The sequence below is a fragment of the Rhinolophus ferrumequinum genome, chromosome 15 (assembly GCF_004115265.2).
Source record: "Rhinolophus ferrumequinum isolate MPI-CBG mRhiFer1 chromosome 15, mRhiFer1_v1.p, whole genome shotgun sequence".
NCBI classification, from domain to species: domain Eukaryota; kingdom Metazoa; phylum Chordata; class Mammalia; order Chiroptera; family Rhinolophidae; genus Rhinolophus; species Rhinolophus ferrumequinum.
Genome location: NC_046298.1, coordinates 46,733,914 through 46,760,339, shown reverse-complemented (window position 1 = coordinate 46,760,339; position 26,426 = coordinate 46,733,914). Strand labels below are relative to the sequence as shown.

General features: G+C 41.7%; 2 protein-coding genes and 1 pseudogene across 2 annotated transcripts; 2 read left to right on the top strand and 1 right to left on the bottom strand.

Annotated features, from left to right (window-relative positions):
- Positions 1-4,434: 4,434 nt before the first annotated feature.
- Positions 4,435-6,186, bottom strand: LOC117035419 (zinc finger MYM-type protein 6-like; annotated as a pseudogene).
- A 142-nt stretch (positions 6,187-6,328) lies between these two features.
- On the top strand, positions 6,329-18,335 carry LOC117035418 (putative protein ZNF720). Its single transcript, XM_033129285.1, has 6 exons — positions 6,329-6,445; positions 6,940-7,066; positions 7,428-7,523; positions 14,912-14,985; positions 15,606-15,675; positions 18,328-18,335. The coding sequence occupies exons 1-6, from the start codon at positions 6,329-6,331 to the stop codon at positions 18,333-18,335; spliced, it is 492 nt and encodes a 163-aa protein (XP_032985176.1).
- Positions 18,336-21,229: 2,894 nt separating this feature from the next.
- On the top strand, positions 21,230-22,067 carry LOC117034681 (acyl-protein thioesterase 2-like). Its single transcript, XM_033127920.1, is given in 2 exon segments — positions 21,230-21,661; positions 21,663-22,067. Coding segments are annotated over 2 exon segments (693 nt in total). The 5' UTR covers positions 21,230-21,260; the 3' UTR covers positions 21,955-22,067.
- Positions 22,068-26,426: the final 4,359 nt, after the last annotated feature.

Genomic DNA, 26,426 nt, shown 5'->3' with positions numbered 1-26,426 from the left:
TCACTTTAAGGGAAGTGTCACCTTAAGTGTCTATTGTTGTTTTGCACCTAAGATGACATCCTTGGAATGTCAGTGATCCCTTTTTCCAGACCAGAGCAGGAAACTACAGAATCCCTCATTATTATTCTTGTCCCTTGATTAACATCTCTATGAGAACTATTAACTGTCCTGTACCCACCTAAAAGATAGTTTTTACTAAGAAGTACCTATCTCTCCAATTTACTTTTATCCAATCCCAGAGATTTCCCCACTTTGTATCCTCCCACCCCCTTAATCTACCACCAGTGGATTTCATGTAACCCTCCTCCTTTGATTCTATGTATAAAATAAGCTGCAAACCATAATTTTGCGGAGCATTTTCTCTGTTGAGATTTTACTTCTTGGCAAATCTCATGAGTTTCACTCAAATAAAATCTTATAAGCTTTCTTTGAGGCTGGATCTTTTTCCTCGACAGGAGAAATCAGGCGAGGACAGAGGGGGACAGGAGAGGACAGCAGTGGAGATAATTCAGGACAAGAGGGACACACAGATCCATGGACAGGAATACGTAATAGCAGAGGAAGAAGGGGAGTCCCCACCTGGATGAGCAGTGAGCTGATGGAATGTGGCTGATGAAGTCATGATATATGACTTGTGGCTTTATAGTTGATTTCATTTAAGTCACACAGATGAGAATGAGAATTACAAAACTCCAGTTTAATAATACTGTACATTTAATAATTAATTTCATCACCCAACGGCTTCCATGTGAAACCCTCATACAGCCAGAGGGGAGAGACCTATGTCCGTCAGTCATGGGTCCCTTCTCATTTCCTGGGGTGCATGAGGGACGTGACCTGGGACGAGAAATGACTACTCTGTCACCACACAATGACTTTTCAAGGAATATTGAAAGCATTGCATCCTCTTTTCTTTTACATGGAATTTACTTTTTCCTTTCTACCTCTCCTACATTTGATTCACTGTTTTAATAAAAAAAGCAAATTGAGATAAATCTTAGTCTGCCTAATTTCTCCTATTTTGTAATAGTCATTAACTTCTGAAATAAGCTCTGGTGACATTGCATTACCTGCTCTTATTTTTTTCTAAATATGAGGTAATCTCAATTTTCTTTTAAACTTTGACCCTAGAAGTAATTACAGTAAAAAAAAAAAATCTCAAATTGATTTCCCTTCTAATAACATTGTGTCTAGTTTAGATGAGAAGCCCTGCATTCTTTCTACTCTTTATCATGTTGAAACATCCACTGGTACTTGTTAATAATATTAGGCTTCTTCAGTGTGTAGCTGGTGAGGATGTTTGTGTGAGAACCTAGTTCGGTGAGTTAGTCTGATATTCAGCAGCTTTTGTTTTCCCTTAACGGGATTTGTTAAATTAGTGAGCTGGGAGCTACCAAGTAGCTGTCCCCTCAAGTCCCTCTTGTCCATTCTCTGATTGTGGAGTGATGGACGGGACAGACCTGAAAGTTGGTTCCCATGGAGCCCATCTATTCGTGGTGAAGTAATTTGATCAGTGTATTTCCATAGTTAACCCTTTTTTCTAGTTTTCAGCACCAAAATGTGTGTTCATTATTTTATAGTTTTTAACTAATTCTCTGTGATTTCCTGGAAAAGAGGAAGGAAATCCACCTAGGTAGCCAGCCCTTGTAGAAGTTTCCTCCCCAACCCCTCACACTCCCTAAAGCTCTCAGGTGTGCAGAGTCTGAGATCTGTAGCCCAGTGTGACAGGAAACAGGTCCCGGAGGCAAGTCAGCTCCCCCAGGGAGACTTAAAGATGCCATTTCCTGGGCCCCCTGCAGACCTGCAGAACCATAACTGCTTAGAATGGGCCCTGATCCCCCGGGACCTGCATATTCGTTGCAGCTAAAAGATTCCCATCTGGTTCCTCCTATGTCACCTGGGAATTTCAAGGAGTGATGTGACCTGTGCCCTCTCCTTGGGAGTAGGACAAATCGTCTGAGTGGAGCATTGTTGTTATTTTAGTGAGGTTTCATGTGACTCTCAGGTGAGGACAAAGATTAACTGTGGGCTCCTGGACAGGGTTCTGAGTTGAGAGCAGGCTTTGGCCAGGGGAGGTAATGTGGTGCTATGTTCGGTGTGTGGGGTCCAAGAGAGAAGCCCACATTCTCATTGCTGTGGGAATTTGTAGACGTCTGTGTGAGGGGAGGGCACCGGAAGACAGGAAAGAAAAAACTCACAGTTCTGTCTTCAAATAGGAGCTCCTTGTCCCTGACTGTCCTGGGACATAGGACAGGAGAGGGCGGCATTTTCAGCTTTACAAAGTCTTTCTGCCTGTGAGTGTGGCGGAAGTACATAAATGGGCCTGTGCCACTCCCTGGAAGGCACATTCTCAAGATGCAGATGTGATTCCTCCCCAGAAAATCTCTTGAGGAAACAACCCAGAGCAGGAGGAGGACGAGGAGGAAATGGCTGCTTCTCGGGTAAGCGTTCCGTCCTGGGTCACAGGCCATATCCACTTTTCCTCCTAAAATATGTGGGTTTGGAACCTGTCACCTTTAATTCTCTACTTGTGATGTTCCTGCCTAGCAAGGTTCTTTTCAACTACTTACTTTTTCCTTTTCTTCTCAGGAGAGTCAAGGTCAGCTCTGTAGAACACTCTGCCCTTTTCCCAGAGCCTTCTCTGCCTTCTGTCCATTAGGCTCCCCGAGGACTTGAGGAATTCCCACTGTGAGTTACTGACCCTCAACTACTGAAAACATCTCCTTTGTGACAAATCCACCTGGTAATGTGGTTGTGTCCAAGGTCCCTGTTAAGTAGGGTCAGATGCTCAGTGTCCTGATGAAGGGAGGTGTAGGTGTATGTCCTGTGACTGCAGCGTCAGGGCTGTAGAACGGGGGTAAGAATATGCACAATGACCCAGGTTGCCTCAGTGCTCAGAATAGCCCGGAAAGTTATTTAAAAAAAAAAAAGGGTAATTGCAAGCGTCTTGCTCACTAGATTGGTAAGAAAGACTTACTGTTTAAATGCACTATTAGAGTCTCAGAACTGGGGAGCTATATCTGCATTGACATTTCCATAAAACTAAAGTTTTTATGATCAGATTCACATTATGATTTCCTTATTTGTTCATTTGTGCCAGTAACGTCACAGCAGTGATGGTGTGTCCTTCCGTGTGCCTTGGTCAGCTGATACCCATTTGTTCCTGCCACCTGATTTTCACTCGGTTGAGGTCCTGTCTCACTATGAAGTTAACATTTTTATCTTTATCATTAATAAGGGTCTGGAGGGATTTATAGAGAGATGTGCAAAAACCATCACATTTCTTGAAACTCCCTTTTCTTAGTTTCTCTGCTTTGGAAATTGCAGGCCCTCAGCTTTCTTTACTAGAGATAATTTGCTTTTGGAGTGGAGGCTTTCATCAGTCAGGCCTTGTCCCTGTAAATTTTCATTGTATTCCAGACTCAGGTCACAGACATTCTCTACTGCATCACTTTTTGTGTTTTTAAGTAAGTTTACAGAATCATATTAGTAAGGTGTTGGAGTGGTACATCTGTAATGTATACCTCAGCATAAATGATACAAAATTTTTTTCAAAGAAAATTGTGTGTTCTTCTCCCTATTGTGTTTATAAAATACAAAGAGTATCATCCACGGAGAAATTTATGAGATGTACACAATTAAAATAATTGTGATTTCAGTGACGTGAAAATTTCTTTCTGTCACTTTTAATGTGTACGCAGTTCCCGTATGTCTGTGTGCCTGTGTGCATAAAATCTTAATGCTATTTGAGCTATTCTTTCTTCTTACTTGCTTAACTTGTTTCTCTTCTTCTGAGTTACAGAAATTGCTATGAATGTTCCCGAGGTTTGTCTATGCATATTGGTCTGGACCTTTTTGATAAATTCTAGAGATAGTTTGGAATAAAACCCAACCTCTACCATTTACTGGATGCTTCACATACAAGAGGAAGAATAATATCTTTCTCAGATTACTTATGTTCATTATGAATTAATATCTAAAAAACAAAACGCTCTCTAGTATACAATAAGTTTTCAAAAAGGACTGTGTTGCTATGCTTCTATGAGAAGTGTAAATTCCATAAAACTCTCAATTCTATCATGTATGAATTTTTCCGTTTCCTTCCTCTGTGCTATTGAATAATGTGAAACGTGGGCCAGAGATATTGGTGTCACTAATCAAAAGTGATTTATTTTTATTTTAAAATATAATTTAATGTAGAGTATATAATATACAAATAATTACCAAGTTAACTTAATGACAGTTCACTACTGTAGTATACTGCCTGGAAGTAATTAAGCAGAGGTCATTATTACCATCTTCCAACAACACAAATAATGGGAGAGTTAAGAGGTATCAAATTAGGACAAGCTCTCTCTCTCCACATTATGGTGAAGCTGGTCTGATTCTCTGGAAGACTTGCTTAAGAATGAATCTACTATGGTTTCATTTTTCTCATTTTTTGTCACTGCGGACTTCTTGATGTGCAGACACACTGTCCATCTTTGGCCACCATGGAACAGCCGTCCACATCCGGCTCAACTTCTTCAAAAATAGCAGTTGTTGATCTTCAATGATCTTTGTTGCTTCTTTAGTTACTGCACCTTTCAAAACACTGTTAGTGTTCCCTGTGGGCTGGGCAGGAGATACTTTTGCCAATGACACCACACTGGTTATAACTGGCGTTGTATTTGTCCTTGCAGAAGGCAACGCCACTGAAACAGTTGGTGCCTTAGAAATATTTACTTTTCTTTGTGAAACAGGGTCATTCGTAATTTGCTGATGACAAAACTCCAAGACACAAAATAGGTTACAGAAATGTTTGATGTTTCCTTGCCATTTTTTATGGGCTCACTTAGTTTACCCTGTCGTTTACAAGCATCACATTTGGCCATCTGATAAAACAGAACTGTAAATTTGGACATGCAATCTTCACAACAAAACTCTTCTAACTTGCCCTCTAATCGATTTTCTACCAAATCAGGGGATGTCTGGGAACAATAACTACACACCCTTCAGTAGTTTCCCAACTGTTCTCCAAAGTCACGGGCAGACAGGTACTTGGAAACTTCACTACAGAAAGGCTTATCAACCCCCAAGAACCGTACAGTCTCCTTTATAATTTTCTGTAGTTTACAGTAGTCACACATTGCTATAGCTTTTTCTTTTTGTGGTCAACAGAGCAACTCTTGCCACAAAACAGAAACATTTTACTCTTGTAGAAAAGAAGTTCAGATTTTGTGGCAAACAGATGGTTGCAGTGCTGACACTTGAATTTAACAACTGCATGGGCAGGAGCAACTTGCTGGGCCTCTGCGGCAGGAGACGGGAGGCCCGCTGCTTCAGAGCCACTGATGACACTGGCGGAAGTGGCAGAGGTGCTACCTCCTCCTGCTGACACCGCCGACCCAGAGGGCGGGCTTCCTTGGCCCTGAGACAGGGGCACTGCTGAAGAGTTTGTTCCTTTTGGCTTGTTAAATACATTCTGGAAAGCCACCACACAACTGGAGCTGCAGAAGCTGTATATAGTTCCATTGGACATGGCTAGGTGATACTGAGGGATTGCGGAGGTTTTACAACTATGACACGAAACCTGGACTCCTGAAGAAATAACTGTCTTAACTCTGTAAGCAGATAAACAATTAACAGAGCAGAAAAGTTCTGTTTTTCCTGAGTCATTCGTAGTCTCAATCATGTCAGCTGAGGGCCTCAATGATTTCCCCAAGGCATATGGAGGAGTCTGCGCTGAATTCTGCTTATACGCTGTGACACTGGTTGAAGTGAAAACCTTCTGGGATTGCAGGGACCAGAGCTACTATAGCAATAACTCCCACAGTTCTCACATTTCATGATAAGGTTGTTGGTAGAGTGAAATTTTGGAAACAAGCATCACTACAGAGACCTTGTACCACACTTTGATATTTAATTTCAAATCGAATATCAGCATTCTTCTGACACATGCTGCACTTAGTTGAAATGCTATTGGTATATATGGTAACAACAGGTTTTTTCTTTAGCTCATAAGAAGAAAGGCATGACTGGCTGCAGAAATCTTTGTTGGGAGAAGAATTTTCAAATTGGGTTGTGATCACATCCTTTGAATTTAAAATGTCTCAAGAGGACTGTCATTAACTGAAAACACAGCACTAATTTTCAGTTCACTTTCTTGAGTTTTTGGCTTTGGGGCATGTCCATACTCTTGAGCATTGTCAGGTTCTTCTTTAATTTTGTCCGGAAGCCCCTGTTGTGGTGCCATTGCTTTGCTGCATTCACCATCCAAAGGTTCTTTCATTCTAATTTTTTATGTAAAGGAATTCCCCAGTCTACACTAATAGAGTTCTTCTTGGTAATGGACAGCTGGGCTCTGAAAGCGGACCACCTGCCCCTCTCAGGGTCTCCACGGGAGCCATGCCCAGGAAGGAGCCCCGTTGAGCTCTGCTCCACCTTCGCCTTCAATCGCCTGCCAGTGCGCCCCCGCCCGATATCTGCACCACGTCAGCCACGCTCAAAAGTGATTTTGTTCAATGTGGAAACTCAGGCCCCACCCCAAAACTCCTCAGTCGGAATCTGCATTTTTACAACAGTCCAGTTTCTTGTTGTCCACGTGAAAATTTGAGAGGTATTTTGCATTTCTAACTCACCAAGACATTTCCAACCACGAAATGTACACAATGTATCCTGTATGATACAAGTACAACACTAAAAAATCCATATGCCTGTGTTGATGCCTGAAAATTTATCTTCCAGAAAAGGGAAAGTCTGTACAGTTGTTTGTGGATCATAGGTCATCCTCCTTTCTCAGAGTTGGAAAATATGCTAGAGAATATTACTGTCAGTGACCTTACCGTTTAGTTCTAGATACTCTCTTAGATCAAAACGAGGTCTCTTAACTCTGTTCTCATATTGAGTCAAGTTATGACCTTTTCTGTGACCATGTGGTAAATGTGTCTTTTGTTTCAGGGACGGTTGACATTCAGGGATGTGGCCATAGATTTCTCTCAGGAGGAGTGGAAATGTCTGCACCCAGCTGAGCGGAAACTGTACATGGACGTGATGCTGGAGAACTACAGGAACCTGTGCTCCCTGGGTGAGGGTGACTTCCTTCCAGAATTCCTACCCCACCGCAGGGTTGTGTTTCCTTCATCAGTACAGCGTCTCCTGGGAGCTTCTGCTTTGTGTGGTAGAGTTTCAGATCCCGGCTCTGAGGAACAAACGGGGGGTTTGCTGGTGTAGAAAAGAAGTCTTCATGATGCTCTTGGAGTGGAACTCAGGATCTGAAAAGTTTCTATGTTGTCCAGTAAAGGTGCTGTCACAAAAGAGTGTTTTGGGGAATCATTTTCTACAATATTCTAATTTTCTGCAATGTCCTTTCTTCTCAGCTGAGCACGTACTGGATTGGAAATTGGAAAATCTCCATCAAAACTCATGTTCCTTTTTCTAATAAACAGGTCTTGCTGTCTCTAAGCCAGACCTGGTCATCTTTTTGGAGAGAATGAAGTTGGCCTGGGCTGTGAAGCGAAAAAAGACAGTGTCCATCCACCCAGGTAGGTGGGAATGAAGGAGGCAGATGACACAGGTGACAGGGCCCAAGGTCCCGGAGGAGCCAGACCTTAAGATGTAGTTGGGGAAGCTCCGCTTCAGTGGATAGGATATGAGGAGCCCAGGTTTCTGTCTGTTGCTGTCACAGAGGGACAGTCCTGTCCAACATGTCCTGGGCTCCATATCCTCCTGCTCAGTGATCTGAGTCCCATTGCAGTGAGGGCCCACGTCCTCCCCCTGGACTGTGGGGTCCGCCCTGGTGTGGCTATTGTTCCATTGCCTCGGGGGCCGGGGAAAATCTGTGCTCTCTGCTGAGGAATTCTCCCTGAAGCCGTTTTTAAAGTTCCGTTCTTGTCTCATGTAAGGAGTTTGTGAATCAAATGGTGGAGGTCCTGGAATTTGGAACAGAAATCCCAGGGGCACTGGAGAGCATATCTCATGTTTTCTGCTTTATAATTTCTAATCCTAAGAAGGTTTCAAACATGACCCTACAAAATTTAGACTCAGTAATTTTATCATAGCACAAGGCACTGCCTTACAGGGAAGGGAGAACATCTCAATCTCGGTTTCATCTCAAAATGTCCTTTCACTTTGTGTGAACTAACATTATACATTTTGAGTATCTGCTCTCCAATTCCTCCATGTTAGAATAGTTTAATGTATCCTTTTACCTCACAGAATTCTTAAATGAATTCATGCCGTGGGGTAGCTTAGAATATTGCCCACCATATAGGAAGGTCTCCATTGTTCCCTGATTTCTTAATGACTGTCATGTTATAATTCTGTCTTTTTCAGTCCAAAGCTTACTGGGCTTGTCTTGTATGTTTTCACTTTCTGATTAGATCTTTGTCAGATTAGTGGTTTTAGTTTTAGAAGTGCTGATAACAAGGTGCTGAAATGAACTCCTTCAATAAGACGTTAGTTGTAGAATTGTTAGGTTCTCATAGTTCGGAAAGTATTTGCTTTCTCAATTTCCATTTACTTCAGGCAAAAAGTAATCATGAGGTTTGTCATCTGCCTTCCTCAGCATGTTTCTCAATATTGCTGCACTTTAATATCAAATGTTGATTTATGGATCACTGATTCTGTGATGTTTTACATTTTTGTTATTCCTTTATTTAGAAATGAAGGGATATTTTGTTCTATATAATGCATTACAGCCTATATATTTTCTGTAAGAATAGTAGCAATATATTAATAACCTAATAATTTCTCCAATGTAATTTACATGCTTATTGATTAAAATTTTTCCTCAGAGCTATTTATGAATGATTCTAATGCATTGTCTGTGAAAATTCCTGCCCTACAACACATTCAAATGACTCAGAACGCTTGCTCTTCACGGGGCGACACTTACAGTGGAGGCTGAGGTCTATACAAGGATTCTCTTCAATAGTACATGTGTGTAGTGTTAAGAATTCGTGGAACCCATTGCTTCTTATTCTCATTCTTCAATTCCATAACAATGCATTTCCTTTTTTATGGTAGTTTCCTCAAATTTAGTTACTTGCATTTTGGTTGTTACTTACATATTATGAATGTCAATGACAGTATTCAGCTCAGCATACTTAAGACAATGTGGGGTTTGATTCGCATAAGAATCGGGTGTATGTGTATTGCCATTAAAATTATGTGCATGTTGGTCTCTATCATTTTACCCCGACTTTGTACATAACTCATCTTGTTTATTTCCTTTGTTAGTTTGTGGTCAGTGCTTTTCTTACCCTGTGTAGTGAAGTAGTTGTGGTAATAGTCTTAATTTCACATCTATTTACTGTTGATTTTATATTCTCTATGAGAGAACCACTTTTTTAAATTGAAGGTGATTTTTGAAATGTTTCATAACTATATCTCTTCTAGATATTTTTATTCATTTTCAATTTTGGTAAAGACATGTGACTAAAACTCTACCCTCTGTAACTGTACAGTCCAGTCATGTTAAGTATATTTACGTTGTTGTACAACTGACCTCTGGAAATTTCCATCTTGGAAAATAGACTCAATACCCATTAAACAACCACTTCCTCATTTCCCTTCACCCCCCGCCTTCCTTTTGTTCTGTGAGGAGGACTGCATTAGGTGACTCACAGAAGTGGACTCTCATAGTGTCTGTGTCTTTGTGATTCATGAATTTTACTGAAATGTCCTCAAGGTTTCTCTGTTTTGTATCAGATTAGAGAATCTGTTTCTACTTCAAGGTAGAATAATATTCTGTTGTATGTATATGCTACATTTTCTTCACCCGTTCATCTATCGATGGCCAATTGTGTTGTTTCCACCTATAACAGGCTTTTATGAACAATGCTACAGTGTACATGTTTGTGCACATGGCTCTTGCAGAGCCTCCTTTGAAGTCTCTTGGAAATGTACCCAGAAGTGGGATGGCTGCATCATAGCACGATTCTGTTTTTAAGTTTTTCAGACACCTTTATATTGTTTTTCTTCTATTTTTTTTTTTTTTAAAGATTTTATTGGGGATGGGGAACAGGACTTTATTGGAGAACAGTGTGTACTTCCAGGATTTTTTCCAATTTAAATTGTCCTTTCAATCGTAGTTGTGGAGGGCGCAGCTCAGCTCCAGGTCCAGTTGCCATTGTTAGTTGTAAGGGGGCGCAGCCCACCATCCCTTGTGGGAGTCGAGGAGTCGAACTGGCTACCTTGTGGTTGAGAGCCCACTGGCCCATGTGGGAATTGAACCAGCAGCCTTTGGTGTTAGGAGCACGGAGTTCCAACCACCTGAGCCACCGGGTTGGCCATATGGTTTTTCATAGTGTTTGTATCAATTTTTATTTCATCCAACTGTGCATAAGGTCCAAGTTTCCACATTTTTGCCAATACTTGATATTTTGTGTATCCCTGATAGTGATCATTTTAATTGGTGTGCGGTGCTATTGTGTTTGTTAAGCAGTGGATACAAACATTTATGTTCTTGTATGAACGTAACGAACCACTCAAGTCCCATGGACCCGAGATCACATATTTCAGAGAAGCAGAAGTCTGAGGATGACTTTTATGCTAAGAGGAGATTTAGGTCACAGCAAAATTGAGTAGAAGTTACAGAGAATTCCCATAGGCCCCTCCCACAAGCAAACCTTCCCCTTTTCCATGCCCCAGAAGTGTTTTCTTTGTTCCATAGAGGTAGCTACATTGACATGCAATTGTCAGCCAGAGTTTATAGTTCACCTTGGGGTTCACTGTGGGGCTATCCATTCTGTGGGTGTGGACACATTTATGATGACACGTATCTACCACTATAGTGTCATACAGACTAGTGTCACAACCCTGAATATTCTCTGTGCTCTGCCTGTTCATCACTCTGTCCCATAAACCCTGACAACCAGTGATTTTTCAACTGTCTCCATCAGTTTGCGTTTTCTATAATGCCATAGCTGGAATCATAGAGTATGTGTCCTTTTCAGATTGGCTTCTTTCACTTAATATGTGTCTAGGTTTCCTGCACGTCTTTTCGTGGTTTGATAGCTTATTTCTTTGTAGTGATGAATAATATTCCCTTCTCTGTATGCACCACGTTCACTCATCCATTCATTCAGGTCTTGACAGACATCTTGGTTGCTTCCTAGTTTTGGAAATTATGAATAAAGCTGCTATGAACATGCATGTGGGGACTCTTGTGTAGATAAACGTTTTCAACTTTTCGGTAACAAGTAAGGAGCACAGTTGCTGGCCAGTATGGTTAGTGCATGTGTAGTTTTGAAAAAAGCAGCAAACTGTACCCAAAAGGCTGCAGCATTTTGCGTTCCCACCCGCAGTGAGTGACAGTTCCTGCTGCTCCACGTCCTCACCAGAACTTGATGTTGTCTGTGTTCTGGGTTCTGGCCCCTCCTAGTAGGTGTGTAGTGGTGTTTAATTTGCTGTGTGTTTCATTCTCGTTGTTTTCATGTGCATTTCCCCGGTGACATATGATGTGGAGCATCGTTTTACATATCATTTTGCCTTCTGTATCTCTTGTCTAGTGTGCTGTCTGTTTAGGGCTTTGGCTCATTTTCCAATCGGGTTGGTAGTTTTCTCATCAATCAGTTTTAAGACTTCTTTGTATGTTTTGCATAGCAGACCTTTACAGGTATGTCTTTGCAAATATTCTTTCCCAGTCTGCGGCTTCTCATCTTCTACTCTTGATGAGGATGACTTGTTCATTTTTGCTCCTTAATAATTGGTATCAAACATGGGAGATCAGAACTTAATATTATGGACTGCAAAAACAAAAATTTGTTTAAGAATTTGCCTTGGGAAAAATCTGGAGAGTATAAAATTAAGTTTACTTTACATTTAATGACATTTAAATTATAATTCCAGCTGTGTGTTTATTCCTGGAATAAACACATAATGAGTCACGTGCTAGATGGAGAAGAGTTTACATACCGTATTTTGCCATGTATAATGACACTTTTGCCCAAATTTGTGAGGAAAAATAAGGATGCATATTATATATGGGTAGTACTAATCCTGTATCTACCTGTATCTACCTGTAACCACTTTCAGCAACTCTTGTAATTGCAGAAGTCAAACGTGACTTGTATTCACCTTTTGTTATCAGTATATGTTGAGTATTACAATTTTAATACAGTTTTCCTTTCTTAAAATGTGTATACAGTTTTTTGGCACCCTCTGTATAAATGTTTTTAATTCATTTATTTATGCTTATGAGTTAAAATTGTAAGTCTAGAAATCAATAACCATATCTATATGCAAACTAATACCCTGGAATATGATAATCAGTTTTGTTGAACTTACAATGAACTTGCAAGGAGGAAGAATTCTGGGCCTTCTATGATGGGTAAATATCATAAATTTGCACATAAACTTTCTTGTGCCTTGTATCTGTTCTTGTGTTTTGTAATTATTTGTTACATAAAATTTCTTGTACCATAATATGTTAAAAAAGAAATGCTAAATTCCTTTTTAATACAAAAAACCCCACAAGAACACAAATGTAAACAAATAAAAATTTGAATTAAAAAATTAAAAAGACAGATATTTTCCCCTGAAAGTTTGGGCCAAAAAACATGGGTGCGCATTATACATGGAAGCACATTATACACAGCAAAATACGGTATAAATTTTCTGACAATGTTATGCCAACTCTAATGAAATCTTTTAATTCATTCTTAATTGTACAGCCATCAAAGATGGCCTTTTTCCTCAGTTTATTTTTCATTATTGGTGTTTTTTACATTATAAAAATAATACATGATTGTTACAAATATTGAAACAGTTGAAAGATATTAAAATTTTATTGTGGTCCAAACTGTGATAAACCATTGTATTTGTTTACTTTTATTGTTAAAGTATAGTTGACATGCAATATTATATTAGTTTCAGTCGTACAACATGGTGATTCTTCATTTACATATCTTACGAAGTGATCACCACAGTGAGTCAAGTATCCATCTGTCACCTGACAAAGGTATCACAATATCATTGACTATATTCTGTATGCTACCTTACATCCCTTGCCTTACTCATTTCATAATTAGACATTTATACCTCTCAATACCCTTCACCTTTTTTTGCCTTTATGGCCCTCTTTTCTCTAGCCTCTATCGGTAAATTGTATCTGTGAATATTTTTCTGATTGGTTTTGTTGTTTTCACTTTTAGTTTTTAGATTCCACATGTCAGCAAAATTGTATGGTATTGGTCTTTCTGTGTCTGACTAATCTCACTTAGCATAGTACCCTCTAGGTTCATCCTTGATGTTGCCACTGGCAGGATTTCCGTCTTCCTCCTAGCTGAGAAACATTCCATTGTGGACATTTATCACATCTTCTTCATCCATTGATCTATCGATGGACATGTAAAATGGTTCCACATCTTGTTTATTGTAAATAATGTTGGGGTGGATGTATGGGTGTATATATCTTTTCAAATTTGTGATTTGGTATTCCTTGTATAAATGCCTGGAAGTAGAATTACTGGATCACGTGGTAGCTGTGTTTATAATTTTTTTGAGGAATCTTCATACTGTTTTTTGTTTGTTTTCTTTTTGTTTTACTTCCGTACTGTTTTTGCTGCACCGATTTTTACATGAGTAAAATGTTATAGCTTCATGTTGAATTCACGCTTGCATCATTATATCATTCTTTGGGTTGTGACAGTTTTTGACATTTACTGTGTATTTCTCTGATTAGTATGGCCACTCCTACTTTTTATTGGTAACCGTTTGTATGGAATACCTTTTCCCATCCGTTTAGTTATGTCCTATAGCCTCACATCTAAAATGAGTCTCTTGCAGACAAAAGGTGTTGGATTTTATTTTTTAATCCATTCAGCCAACATATATCTTTTGATCGGGGGAGTTTTATCTGTTTCTATCTAAAGTAATTAACGAGAGGGAGGGACTACTACAACCATTTGAGATTGTTTTTTGCAATTTTTTTAAAGCTCTTTGGTCCCACTTTTCCCCTCTTACCTCTGTTCCATTTTGTGCTTTTGATTTTTATTTGGTATTGACACGCTTCCGACTTTTTTCTCACTTTTTGTGTGTCTGGTATAGCTATTTTATTGTGTTTACCATGGGGGTAACTTAAAACATTTTAAAGTTATGACAAAGTATTTTGAATTCTTGGTCAGGTTATTAATAGCTCTGTTAATTCAGGGCCAATGTCTGGAGATTTAGTTTGTTCCTGTGATTGGACCGTGTTTTTCTGTTCTTTCTATGCCTTGTGATCTTTTGTTGAGCTTTGGGAGCAGAAACAGCCACCATCTCAGGCTTTTTACTAGCTTTGTACAGGAGAACACAAATAATAGGGAGTTATGCTTGAAATTCTGAGGCCTGTCAATCCTATTCTAGGGATGTGTGTTCTCTGTGTTTTTCGTGCGTAATTTTCCACTGTAAAATGTTTTCCGTTTCTTCTTTAGAGGCAGTGGTACCTTCCTATTCTTGATGTTTGTCTTCAGTACTGCAGTCTTTGTGGTGTTTGAACAATTACTCACCGTTTTTCTTTGTGGCCACCACAATGCATTCACATTGCACCTCCATTCCCTGAGCACTTGGTGTCATGCAGAAGATAAATGAGTCCCTCAGGCAGCTGTGATGAGGGGAGACCATTGGACACACAGTATACTCAACTGTTTCCCTCCTGAGAAGAAACTGGGAATTGGCGTTTTCTTGCAATATTGCCATGGTGTGCCAGGGAAGGTTAGCAGCTATTATCAGCAAATGTAAGCAAGTTTTCTTTCCTTTTTGATGTGACTCTCTCCTGGGCATGCTGTGAACTCTGAACTCCCTTGTGAAATTATCAGTACTCAACCATGGAGGAGCGAAGTTTTGGTGCTCTTATGCCGTCTTCCTAAGTCCTATAATAAGTATTAAATTCATATGGTAGAATTTACCTGACTGTTGAAAGAGTGATAATTTGTTTGGTGCCTTTCAGCTATGTCTTCTGCGGACACCCAGGGCTTGTTGCCAAAACTGGACATAGACGATTCATTCCACAGAATGCTTCTGGTAAGATATCGAAGGTGTGACCTTGAGTATCTACCTTTAATGAAAAAGTGGGAATGTGAGGGGAGTGTCAAGGGCGGTAGGGATATTATGGATATAACGAAACTGGCACTGTTAATCATAATAAAATCCCTGTGGCCAAAAGCTATCAAATATATAAGACATCTTGGGAAAACCATCAGTTTAAGGCAGTTACATTTGCAGAACAACGTGTTTCTAAATGTAAAGATAGAAAAGAGTTTTGTAAAGGTATATATTCTCTGTAAGAAAATGTGAAATAACTGGCAAGTCCCATAACACATGGTGTGAATAATCATTTGAGTCATTTAAAAAGTAGGATTGGATTAAACATTGAGTCAAAATTTCTAAAAACCAGAGATTTGAAAATGAAGATAGAAATTCTGAATCTCCTTTGTCTGACAGTCCCTTAACCAGGGATTCATTATTCTTTCACCAAGAAACAATTCCTCCTTATTCCAAATTCTATTATTTTCATGAATGTGGGAGGGTTTGTATACAAGCATCATGGTTTCATAGGTATCATGAAGTAATTGGGAACACCTTTACATGTGTAATGAAATTGGAGCCCTCACTAAGGTCTTTCTGTCTTCAATGATTACCAGAGTACATGTAATGGAGAGAGAAGCAATCAATTCAATGAATCTTGGAAAAGCTTTAAACAAGGGTCAAACCGTAATAAGCATCAGAAAACTCACTTTCCATTGAACCATTGTAAATATCGGAGTGTCTTAGATCAAAGCTTAAATCTTATACATCAGAGTCGCCCTATTGTAGAGAAGACAATCAAATGTAGTGAATGGGACAAATCTTTGAACCAATCTTTAAATCTTACTGAACTTGAGAATATTCACACTTTGGAGAAACCTTACGAATGTAATCCATGTTGGAGCATCTTTACTCCATTACCCAGTCTAAAGAGACGTAAGAAAATCCATACTGGAGAGAAGCCTTACAGATGTAGAGAATGTGACAAAACCTTTAATTGGCGTTCAAATCTTACCAGGCATGAGAGAACTCATACTGCAGAGAAACCTTACAAATGTGAGCAATATGGCAAAGCCTTTACTCGGTGTTCACGTCTTGCTGTACATGAGAGAATTCATACAGGAGAGAAGCTTTACAAATGCAAACAGTGTGGTAAAGCCTTTAATCAGCGTTCATATATTAGTGTACATGAGAGAATTCATACAGGAGAGAAGCCTTACAAATGCAAACAGTGTGGTAAAGCCTTTACTTGGCGTTCATATATTAGTGTACATGAGAGAATTCATACAGGAGAGAAGCCTTACAAATGCAAACAGTGTGGTAAAGCCTTTAATCAGCATTCACATCGTACTAGACATGAGATAATCCATTGTGGAGAGAAGCCTTAGAAATGTAGAGAATGTGGTAAAGCCTTCTTTCGGCGTTCATGTCTTACTCAGCATCAGATAATTCATACGGGACAGATGCCTTACAAATGTGAGGAATGTGGAAAAGCCTTTATTCACTGTTCACATCTTACTCTACACATGCGATTCATAATAGATGGAAACTTGAAAAGTGAAGAATTTGGAAAACCTTATGGCTGGACCTACAGCCTCCCTCAGTAACTGAGAATATGTACTGGAGAGAAATTCTCCATTTCTAATACATGATGAAAGAACTTCATCCAAAATATATACTTCAGAATACCCCACCGAATTCATGCTACAAAGTGACTGGATGTAAAAAAATATGGGGAAGTGCTTAATTGAAAATCAACTCTGAAATATCAGAGAATTGATATCAGAATGTAGTAAATCAAGAACACTTTTGACAGATTACTGTAAATAAGAGTACTTATAATAAATAAGCAAATATTAAAAAACTTAGAAATCTTCCTTGTTAATCTGTTTCAACTTATTAAGGGGATGGATGTTGGACAGGTGTAATTACCGTCAATGTTTTTTTGTATATTGGCATTACATGAGGTAGTTTTTCAAAAAGGAAATATTAATGTGATTCCAGTATGGAGTCACTTAACATTATATTTTTACACCTAGTATGTCTGTGTTTGAATCATGGGTTGATTGTTGCTGCCTCAAAGATGTGAGAGCCCTTGTATGTTGGGTGGGATTCACTGAGATCTCCTTTTCCCTGGAAGACTGAGGGCACTGTAATACACAATGTATGAAGAAATCTAAATGGAGATGCTGTTTGGTTGACTTAGAACATTGATGTAAGTCACCACGAGGTAGGTGTTCATGACATCGTTCTCTGCATTAATGTAAGACAGGAATATTCTGAATTTTAACTAGTTTTTCCAATTGTTCTTTAAGCAAAATAGGTGGCAGTTCATTAAAACTCTGATGTGTCTTTGTAGTTAGTATTAATGTGGTTGAGATAACGACGTCTTCAGAGATAACTGAGAAAGTACAGACAACTCATCCCTAAGTGCCTAATTATTGTACATCCATGTTTCCTAAGCAGTGAACCTCAGTCTGCAAACCCATGGAAAACAGAACTCTAAGATCATTATATAAGAAGAACCAGAATGTCTCTTACTACTTTTTACCTGTATTTTATCCATGGACCGTACAGGTGGTGTGCCATGCTTTTTAGACTATGTGTGAACTTATATTTTTATAATAAAGGCAGATGCCTTTAAATATACTAACACTATGTGTAATGAATGACTTGTTATCCTGCCACAAATGTTAACCTCTCCCACCTTAGTCATGGTTGTAATCAACAATGCACTATTTGGTGATGCAGTAGAATGACAGCACTAGTAATCCCTTTTCCCTGTGGCCTTAATCCGCAAATAATGTGAGGCTATTTTCCCCATAACTTACATATTGTATCCTGTTTTCCTGATGGTTACTACTGCAGAATTACAACGGTTAAAATAAAGAATTAGTGCTGTAGAGAGTTTAACTAAACTACCGTATTGCTGGCTTAGAATCCATGATGTGTACCCAAGTTGCCTTGAAGTGACACTGGCCCCTCCCACTAGTGCATACACTATTGTGCAGACAACAGGTCAGACTCAGAAGTGAATGTAAGTTCCCGTTATTACTTCTCCAGCAGCCCTTGTGAGCAAGTGTCCCCCGCCTCTGAGGGACTTCACCTTGTATACCCCTGGATAGATCCCTGCAGAGCTTACCAAAACCTTGCTGTTTTTTGTTTCAATTGACCAATCTGGACTTAGCTGGAGAACCCCAAATCACTTGTCCTATAAACCCTAATAAAGGCATGTGCCCTGGGTCCTGCCCTTTTCTGGTAGGTCCTGCCCTTCCCTGGTGCATCCTGCCTCAGCCTCCCCATTGGGGCCCTTCCAGGCATGCTGTGTCCTTCCTGCAGGACTGTGAGGATAAGAAACTTGTCTATTTCAGTTTCCCTGTGCTCTTTTGTTGAACTGTGGGCTCAGCATCCAACAGAAGACTCTCTGCTTAACAAATGCTAATTTATCTCTCACAGGAAATATAATTAGAAGCCGCACTTTGGTCCCAGGGGAGGTAACAGTCTGCCTTACATGGGCTTGCAAGGCGGGCATGTCCTTACATCCCACATTCCCCATCTGTACCAAAATATGTGGGTGTTTGTGGGAAAGGAGGGCGCCTGACGACAGAATGGAACTCTCCATTTGATTCCATGTAGGAAGTCATTGTCCCTGACTCTCCTGTGACCGAGGACAGGGAAGGGGGGGCCTCTGCATTTCAGGGTCCTGCCTGTGGATGTGGTGGTAGCAGATGAATGGGCTCTGCTGGTGCTTTCAACTCAGATTCTCAAGGTGCAGGCATGACTCCCCATGTCACTGTATGAGGAGGAAGAAGAGATAGAAACGACAGGTTCTCAAGTATTATGTCTCAATTCAGGGTTTTTATACACATTAATGTCATGCATTTAGAACTTGCAAACCATAACTTCTTACGATGTTCCTAGCTAACCAATATATTTTCAGCGTTCTTTTTCTTCTTATGATAGTCAAGGTCAGGTCTTTAGATTAATTCTTCCCTATGTCCCAGACCTTCTGTCCACTTCTCCATCCTGACTTCCGACATCTTCAACTACTGACCTGCAACTCTTGAAAGGGTTCCCTCTGTGACAGGACGACATAGGAATGTGTTGATAGCCAAGATTCGCATTGATGATGGGGTTGGATTATAGGATATCAGTGAAGGAGAACATTTCGTGTTTAGGTTCCATCTGGATGCTCCCTCAGCTCTACTGGAGACAGGGATTCAGAAAATGCACAAACAGACATAATGGAAAGACTGTCTAGAATGCTAAGGAAAGACTATTTAAACTAAAGGTTAGCAGATATAGGAGTTATATGTGGCTTAAAATGAGCATAAAGCACCTGTTTCCTTGTGATTAGATCCATATCCTGATTCCCTTTTCCCCAGTGATAACAGGATAGAAGATGGGTTCACCCATGTGCATCAGGCAGCCCACACGAGCTTGTCCCCTCACAGCTGGTGTTACCTTCATCCACTTGATTCAGGTCCTGTATGCCCCATTCTTCCTCTATAATGGTAACAGTTTTCCTATTTTCACTAATAACATTATGGGGGATTTATTGAGTGTTCTGTATTAACCATGATATTTACTCTGGAAACTCCTGAGTTTGTCTTTGCTTGATTTTGCTTTGGAAAATGAAGGCTCTGACCTTTGTTACAGATACTGGTTTTTCAACTGGAGGTTCTAAGGCAGGCCTCAGTTCTGTAGGTTTCCATTTTATTCCAAAGCCATGTCTGACATACTCTTTTTCATGTCTTTGTTGTATTTTCAGAAGAGTCACAATTAATAGATGTTCAAGTGTCTGCAAATTCTAAGATAGAACTCAGCACAATTTAGAATCCAGCACAATGATAACTAAAAAATTTTCAGTGACGTATGCACTCAGAAACAATAGCTTTTATATGAGTTTGCATCATTGGGCGTGTTTGTCCCCATAGTATTTTGTAAACACACAAAAATTCATCCACAAATAGATGCATATATTTAATGGAAAATATTTAATTTCAGTGACATTAAAATTTTTCCACTGTCACTTTGACCATGTATATCATGACTCACCCCTTTTTTGCCTCTCCCCCAGTTCAAGCCATTGTTTCTCAGTCTAGTTGTGTAGGACACAGCTCCCTGGCCCATGTTGGTATTATGAGCCTTGCGCTCCAACACACTCACCCCCCACGAACCCTAGCCCTTCCCACCCCCCAGCTGAGGCAGTCTGTTGCCAGTCATTGGTCGGCCACTCACAGCAGCTCACGGCAGCTCTCGCCGGCTGCCGGCCACTCACACTGGCCACCAGCCAATCATAGCGGCACTTGGTAGCCCACGGCAGCACTCAGCAGCTTACGCCAGCTCCAGCTGCTCAGGGCAGCCCTGCTCCAGAGAGAGCTGTTGTTCACAACCTTAGCTGTAGAGGCGCAGCTCACTGGCTCATGTGAGAATTGAACCAGTGACCTCGGCATTAGGAGCACGGAGCTCCAACTGCCTGAGCCACCAGGCCGGCCCACATCATGACTTTTTAAAGATATGGGTGTACACATAAAATGTAAAAGTTATTTGATCCTTTCCATTTTGGTACATTGTTGTTTCCATTACTCTTTTCACTTGCAAAATCTGCTTTAATTATTTGTTGATGATTTTCTCTAAATATTGGCCTTGCATGTATCTTCCTTGTAGATAAATTCTAGGTCAGAAAAACTAGGTTAAATCCCAGGTTCTACTATTTACTGGATATTGGACAAATATTCTATTTTTAAAAAAAAGATTGTATTGGGGAAGCAGAACAATGTATATTTCCAGGACTTTATTGGGGAACAGTGTGTTTTCCCCAGAACCCATCAGCTCCAAGTCAAGTTGTTGTCCTTCAATCTTAGCTGTGGACAGCACAGCTCAGCTCCAAGTCCAGTCAGTGTTTTCAATCTAGTTGCAGGGGGCGCAGCCCACCGTTCCATGTGGGAGTCGAACCGTCAACCTTGCTGTTAAGAGCACGTGCTCTAATCAACTGGCCATCCGGCCGCCCCTGGACAAACATTCTTATTAAAGAAAAATAATACTGCTCTCCTAGAGTATTTCTCTAGTTTTATGCATTAATATCTGAAAAAGCGAGAATAATGTCTCAGGCTATCCAGTGTTCAGGAAGAAATGAGGGACTCGAACGGAAGTTCAGGCGGGGGAGGCCAAAGGGGAAGAGAGTGTCTGTTTGGGAGAAAGAGGAGAATCGCCCGAGAGGTCTCGAAACCCCCAGGGAGTGGAGGCCCTAGCCTGGAGCCCCACAGTGTATGTGTGGTAACACCATGTCTGTGCCCCTGCTCACCGATGCTGCCACTGTGTCTGGAGCTGAGCGGGAAACGGCCGCAGTTATTTTTTTATATGGACTTGGAGACACAGGGTACAGCTGGGCTGTTGCCCTCTCCACCATCCAGCTTCCTCATGTCAAGTATATCTGTCCCCATGCGCCTCGGATCCCTGTGACACTCAACATGAAGATGGTGATGCCCTCCTGGTTTGACCTCATGGGGCTGAGTCCAGATGCCCCAGAGGATGAGGCTGGCATCAAGAAGGCAGCAGAGAACATAAAGGCCTTGATTGAGCACGAGATGAAGAATGGGATCCCTGCCAATCGTATCGTCCTGGGAGGCTTTTCACAGGGTGGGGCCCTGTCCCTCTACATGGCCCTCACCTGCCCACCCTCTGGCTGGCATTGTGGCATTGAGCTGCTGGCTGACTCTGCACCGGGCATTTCCCCAGGCAGCCAATGGCAGTGCCAAGGACCTGGCCATCCTTCAGTGCCATGGGGAGCTGGACTCCATGGTTCCTGTACGGTTTGGGGCTCTTACGGCAGAGAAGCTCTGGTCTGTTGTCACACCCGCCAGGGTCCAGTTTAGGACTTACCCAGGAGTCATGCATAGCTCCTGTCCTCAGGAGATGGCAGCTGTGAAGGAGTTTCTTGAGAAGCTGCTGCCTCCTGTCTAACCAGTTGCTGGCCCCCAGCGCAGTCCCCCAGCTCATAGGGGACCCAGCACACATGGCACCATCTTGGATCTGAGCCGGTCGAGCCGCTGCCCCCACCCTCCCTGACCCATCCTCTTCCCAAAGGCCGCTGGAGCAGGCGGGCCAAGGCCTAGCCAGGCCTTCCTTCTTGGCTTCAGCCACCCGGATGTCTGCAGCGGGGGGTGGGCAGCTTTCTTCTCCCATTTCCCTGGAGGTGCCCCCCCCCGCCCGCAGCAGTATTGGAGGCGCTGTAGGCAGCGGGAGAAAGGGCCCAGCTGCTGACCCACTCACTCAGGACCTCACTCACTAGCCCCACTTTGGGCCCCCTCCTGTGACCTCAGGGTTTGGCCCAAGGGGCCCTCCCAGGGCCCACTTATACCCTACCCCCAACTGATTCTGCCCAGATAATCGTGTGTCTCTCCTGCCTCCACTCCAGCTGCTTCTATCATGAATGTGCGCATGACCCCCGGCCCCCTTGCTGCTGTGGGCTACGTGTCCCGGGCAGAAATGGTGAGGGGGACTTCCCTCAGCCCTTTCCAACTTGGGGGCTGGGCCCTGCCTCCCCATTACCTTCCTTCCCCACAGGCCTGGAGCCTGCAGGGCTGGACTGAGTGAGGCTCAAGGTCTCCCCCAGCTGTCTCACCCCCACATTGTCCCCACTCTAGGGCCAAGGGGAAGTGGGGGAGGAGTTGTGTCTCGTCTTCTGTCTCCAATGTGGATTTGGGTGTTTTTCTTGTTGTGTCCTGGATTCCAATGAAATTAAAGAAATTGCTTCAAAAAAAAAAAAAAAAAAAAGGAATGATCCCCCATTGTTGCTATTACAGAAGAACCTGTTCTTGCTGTGAACCCTTTCCTTTCCAAGTCAGTCATTACATCTTCCCGTGCGTTTTACTGCTCTCGTATTAAAAAGTGTAACCCTGATACCTGAGGCATCAGCATGAATGGCCAGCATGTTAGAAATGCAGACCCTGCCCAAGAATTACACGGAACCTGCAGTGTAGTAAGACCTCCAGTTCATTGCTGTGCACATTAGGAGAAATATGCTTCAAACCCACCATGAGTTGCCCACATGGGGTATACACACTCAAAAACGTGTATGTGCCTGTATTGAAGCCCTAATTACATATTTTATCTTCCCCAAAGTGTATTATCTATAGTTGGTTTTTACATCCATGTCATTCATTGTGTTTCAGTTAGAGAAAATAGTAGAGAATTTTACCGTGTTTGAAAAATCTAATTTTATACTTCAGGTAACTCACCTGAGTCAGAACCATTTCTCTTAACTCTGTGTTTTCATCTTTGGTAAAGTTATGAACTGTGTTCATGGCCACTTGGTAAATGTGTTATTTACTTCAGGGACTTGATATTCAGGGCTGTGGCCTTAGAATTCTCTTAGGAGCAGTAGGAATGTCTGGGCCTCTCAGTGGGATTTGTACATGGACGTGATGTTGGAGAACTCCAGGAACTTTGTCTCCCTGTGTGAGGAGAGCTTCCTTCCAGAACTCCTACCCTTCCTTCCAGAACTGAAACACAGGTTTCAGTTTCTTTTACTTGTCCAGTTTCTCTTGGAGTTTCTGCTTCGCACGACTGAATTTGTGACCCTCTGTGAAGAAAGCTACTTGGGGTTTGTTGGTGTAAAATCTTGATGTTTCATCTTGACCTTCACCTTCCCCTTTTGTGAGGTTATCTGCATCCTTCACTTTACGTTAGGGACAATCATAGAAATTCAGTGCCGTAAAGTATTGTTGCCTACATCTTACACCCCAATTTCCACCCCCCTATTTTTGAGTGCATATTAGTACTTAGATGTGGAGTTCAGATCTGTAAATTGAATATGCTGTCTAAGCGTCATAAAAGGGCTGTTAGGAAACTGGGGAAATAATCTTCTATATCCTTTTATAATGTCCTCTCTACCGAGCACAATACTGGGTGGAAATTGTAGAGTCCACAGAGAGACACATTCCTTTTTATAATAAATAAGTGTCATTGCCTCAGATCCACACTTGGCCAAATATTTGGAACAAAGGAAAAAGCCCTGAGAAGTGAACACAGGAGACACTAGTCTTCCACCCTGGTAGCTGCGAATAAACAAAGCAGGTGACACAGGTGAGAGAGTTAAAAGGTCAAGGAGGAAACCCCCTTAAAGTGTGGTTTGGGAAAATGTGCTTCAATGGCAATGATTGTTAGAAAGCCCAGAATCCTTTCTCTTGTCTCAGAGGAACATATTCTGTCCCACTCTGATCCTGTTCCTACATCCTCTAATGCCTCTCCTTGTGCCCCAGAGACCTTCTAGCACGTTCCCAGTGAGCCAAAGGCCTCCCCATGGCCAGTGAGGGTCTGCATGGTTTCACTGTACTTCCACTGCTATTGGGCCTGAAAAAAATCTGTGCACATCTGGAATTCATACATGGAGGCCAAAATGTCAGTGTCCCCTCCCCAGTATTTGGGTGCCCTTGGCTGCTAGAGACACCTACAAATTTGCTACATCCTAGGGCATGGGGGATAAAATGATGCTCCCCCACCCAAAACATAAGCAGGGCAGGATCCCCCATGGACACTTCCCTAAGGCCCAGACCCTGTAATCAGTTCTCAGAAATGTCCCTGGCGTCCTCCCCGTGTTGAACTGGCCTCACGTTAGAATATCCTGGGCTACTCCATGAAGACATCGATGCAGGGCCCCGCCACAAACTGAAAATCCTTGGGGGTGGACACAGGAGATGGTAGTTCTGAAACCACACAGGAGATGCCCTCAGGCATTATATCTCCCAGGTCTGAGGTGAGGCTGTTTAATTTACCATTTTAACAACCACTGAGGTTGCTCTCCCGAGAACCCATTTCCAGAAGCACAAAGCCTGAGAAAGCAAGCTCATCTGAGTACCTTACACCCAACTCTCCATCTCAACACAAATACCCGTTCCCAGTGAGTGTCACCTAGCAGCTCCTCGGGAGAGGACATTCTCTGCTCACTGTGTTCCTGTTGAGAGGGGACAGAGCAGGCAGTAATGTCTGAGTAAGGTGTGTAGGAAAAAGCATTCACTCGTTCATGAAAGCAGTGTTAATTGAGTTCGACTTCCTCTGAGAGCTCCCCAGAAACAAACTTATTTCCCAAGAACTTTCCCATTTCATGAGACCTTCCCCACCAGCAGTGGAGCGGCTGACTCTGTGCCCGTCTGTGCTCTTACTTGTGTTCACAGCTCCATTCATTCCCACCTGATTCGATTTATCTCTCACTTTAAAGGTCCAGGGGTTTCCCCCTTATTTCAAAGTGCAGATCATATTTAGCTCAAAAGAGATTTCCATTTATAAAGAAAAACGGAACATGATACAGAATGCTACTCCAGAGCACATTCCCACCTCTTTGTTCAGCTATGAAGAGAGAATATTAGAGAGGGGTCTAGGAAAGCATTTCAGAAATTGTTGAACTGACTGCTTCCTTCTGAACGCTGAGGGGTTGTTAAGTTTGCAGAGGGCTGGTCTCTTCCACAACTACTGAATCAAAAGCATGAGGGAAAAACACAGAATCAGGCGGTCTTAAAAGTTTCCATAAGTTTTCCTGACTCCTAACGGTGCACATCCAGCAGTAATCAAGCGTGAAATGGGCAGAACTTGGGAGGAGAAGGCTATAGAGTTCATATGCCCCATGAGGAAGCCTTTCCTCCTGAATCAAAACAGCTTCAGTAACTCTCTCAAGAACAGGGATGTGGAACTCAGACAAGCAAGTCGACCTCCCAAGAGACTCACAGAGGAAAACATAGAGACCCACAGATAGTCACCGATTTTTAGAGAGAAGCAGGTTCCTGCATTTCTCCAACATCATGTACCTGGAAAAAGGTCCTCTGAGCAGGTTCCAAGCATTCTCACTGCTCCTGAAAGAATTCGATGGCTACATCCTCGAATATCAACCATCCCTGGAAGCAAACCACAGTTCATCCAGTGGACAGGGAGGGAGTCATTTTGATTGAAAATGAGAGAATCAGTGATACGCAAAAATTAAGTGGGCTAGAGTGAGTATTCTGACTGAGGCATGTTAGATAATTTAAAGGAATTTATATATCTTTATTTGTTATGAACTGGAATTCAAGTAATATAAGCTTGGCCATGTTAAATAAAGCAAAATTCATATTGTACTAAAGAATGTAGTACAAATATCATTCCCAGTTCTAATATATTTTTATCAGCTGCACAGGAAACCCTTTACCTATGAAGCAGTTGCTTCCCATCACCTCTTCCCCTACTCTTCTGAAATCCACTACTATGTTTTGTGTATCTATGGATTTTCCTATTCTGGACCTTGCATAGACATGGACTCGTGTACAATGTTGAGTCTTAGCCTCCATAGTGAATGAGGAATAGAAAAGGACATGCTGTTCTGTTGGTGTCAGTATGAAATTGCCTGTTCTACCCAGGGAGAGTTTTATATTTCACATTCGAGTTCGTAATCCCCATAGACAACT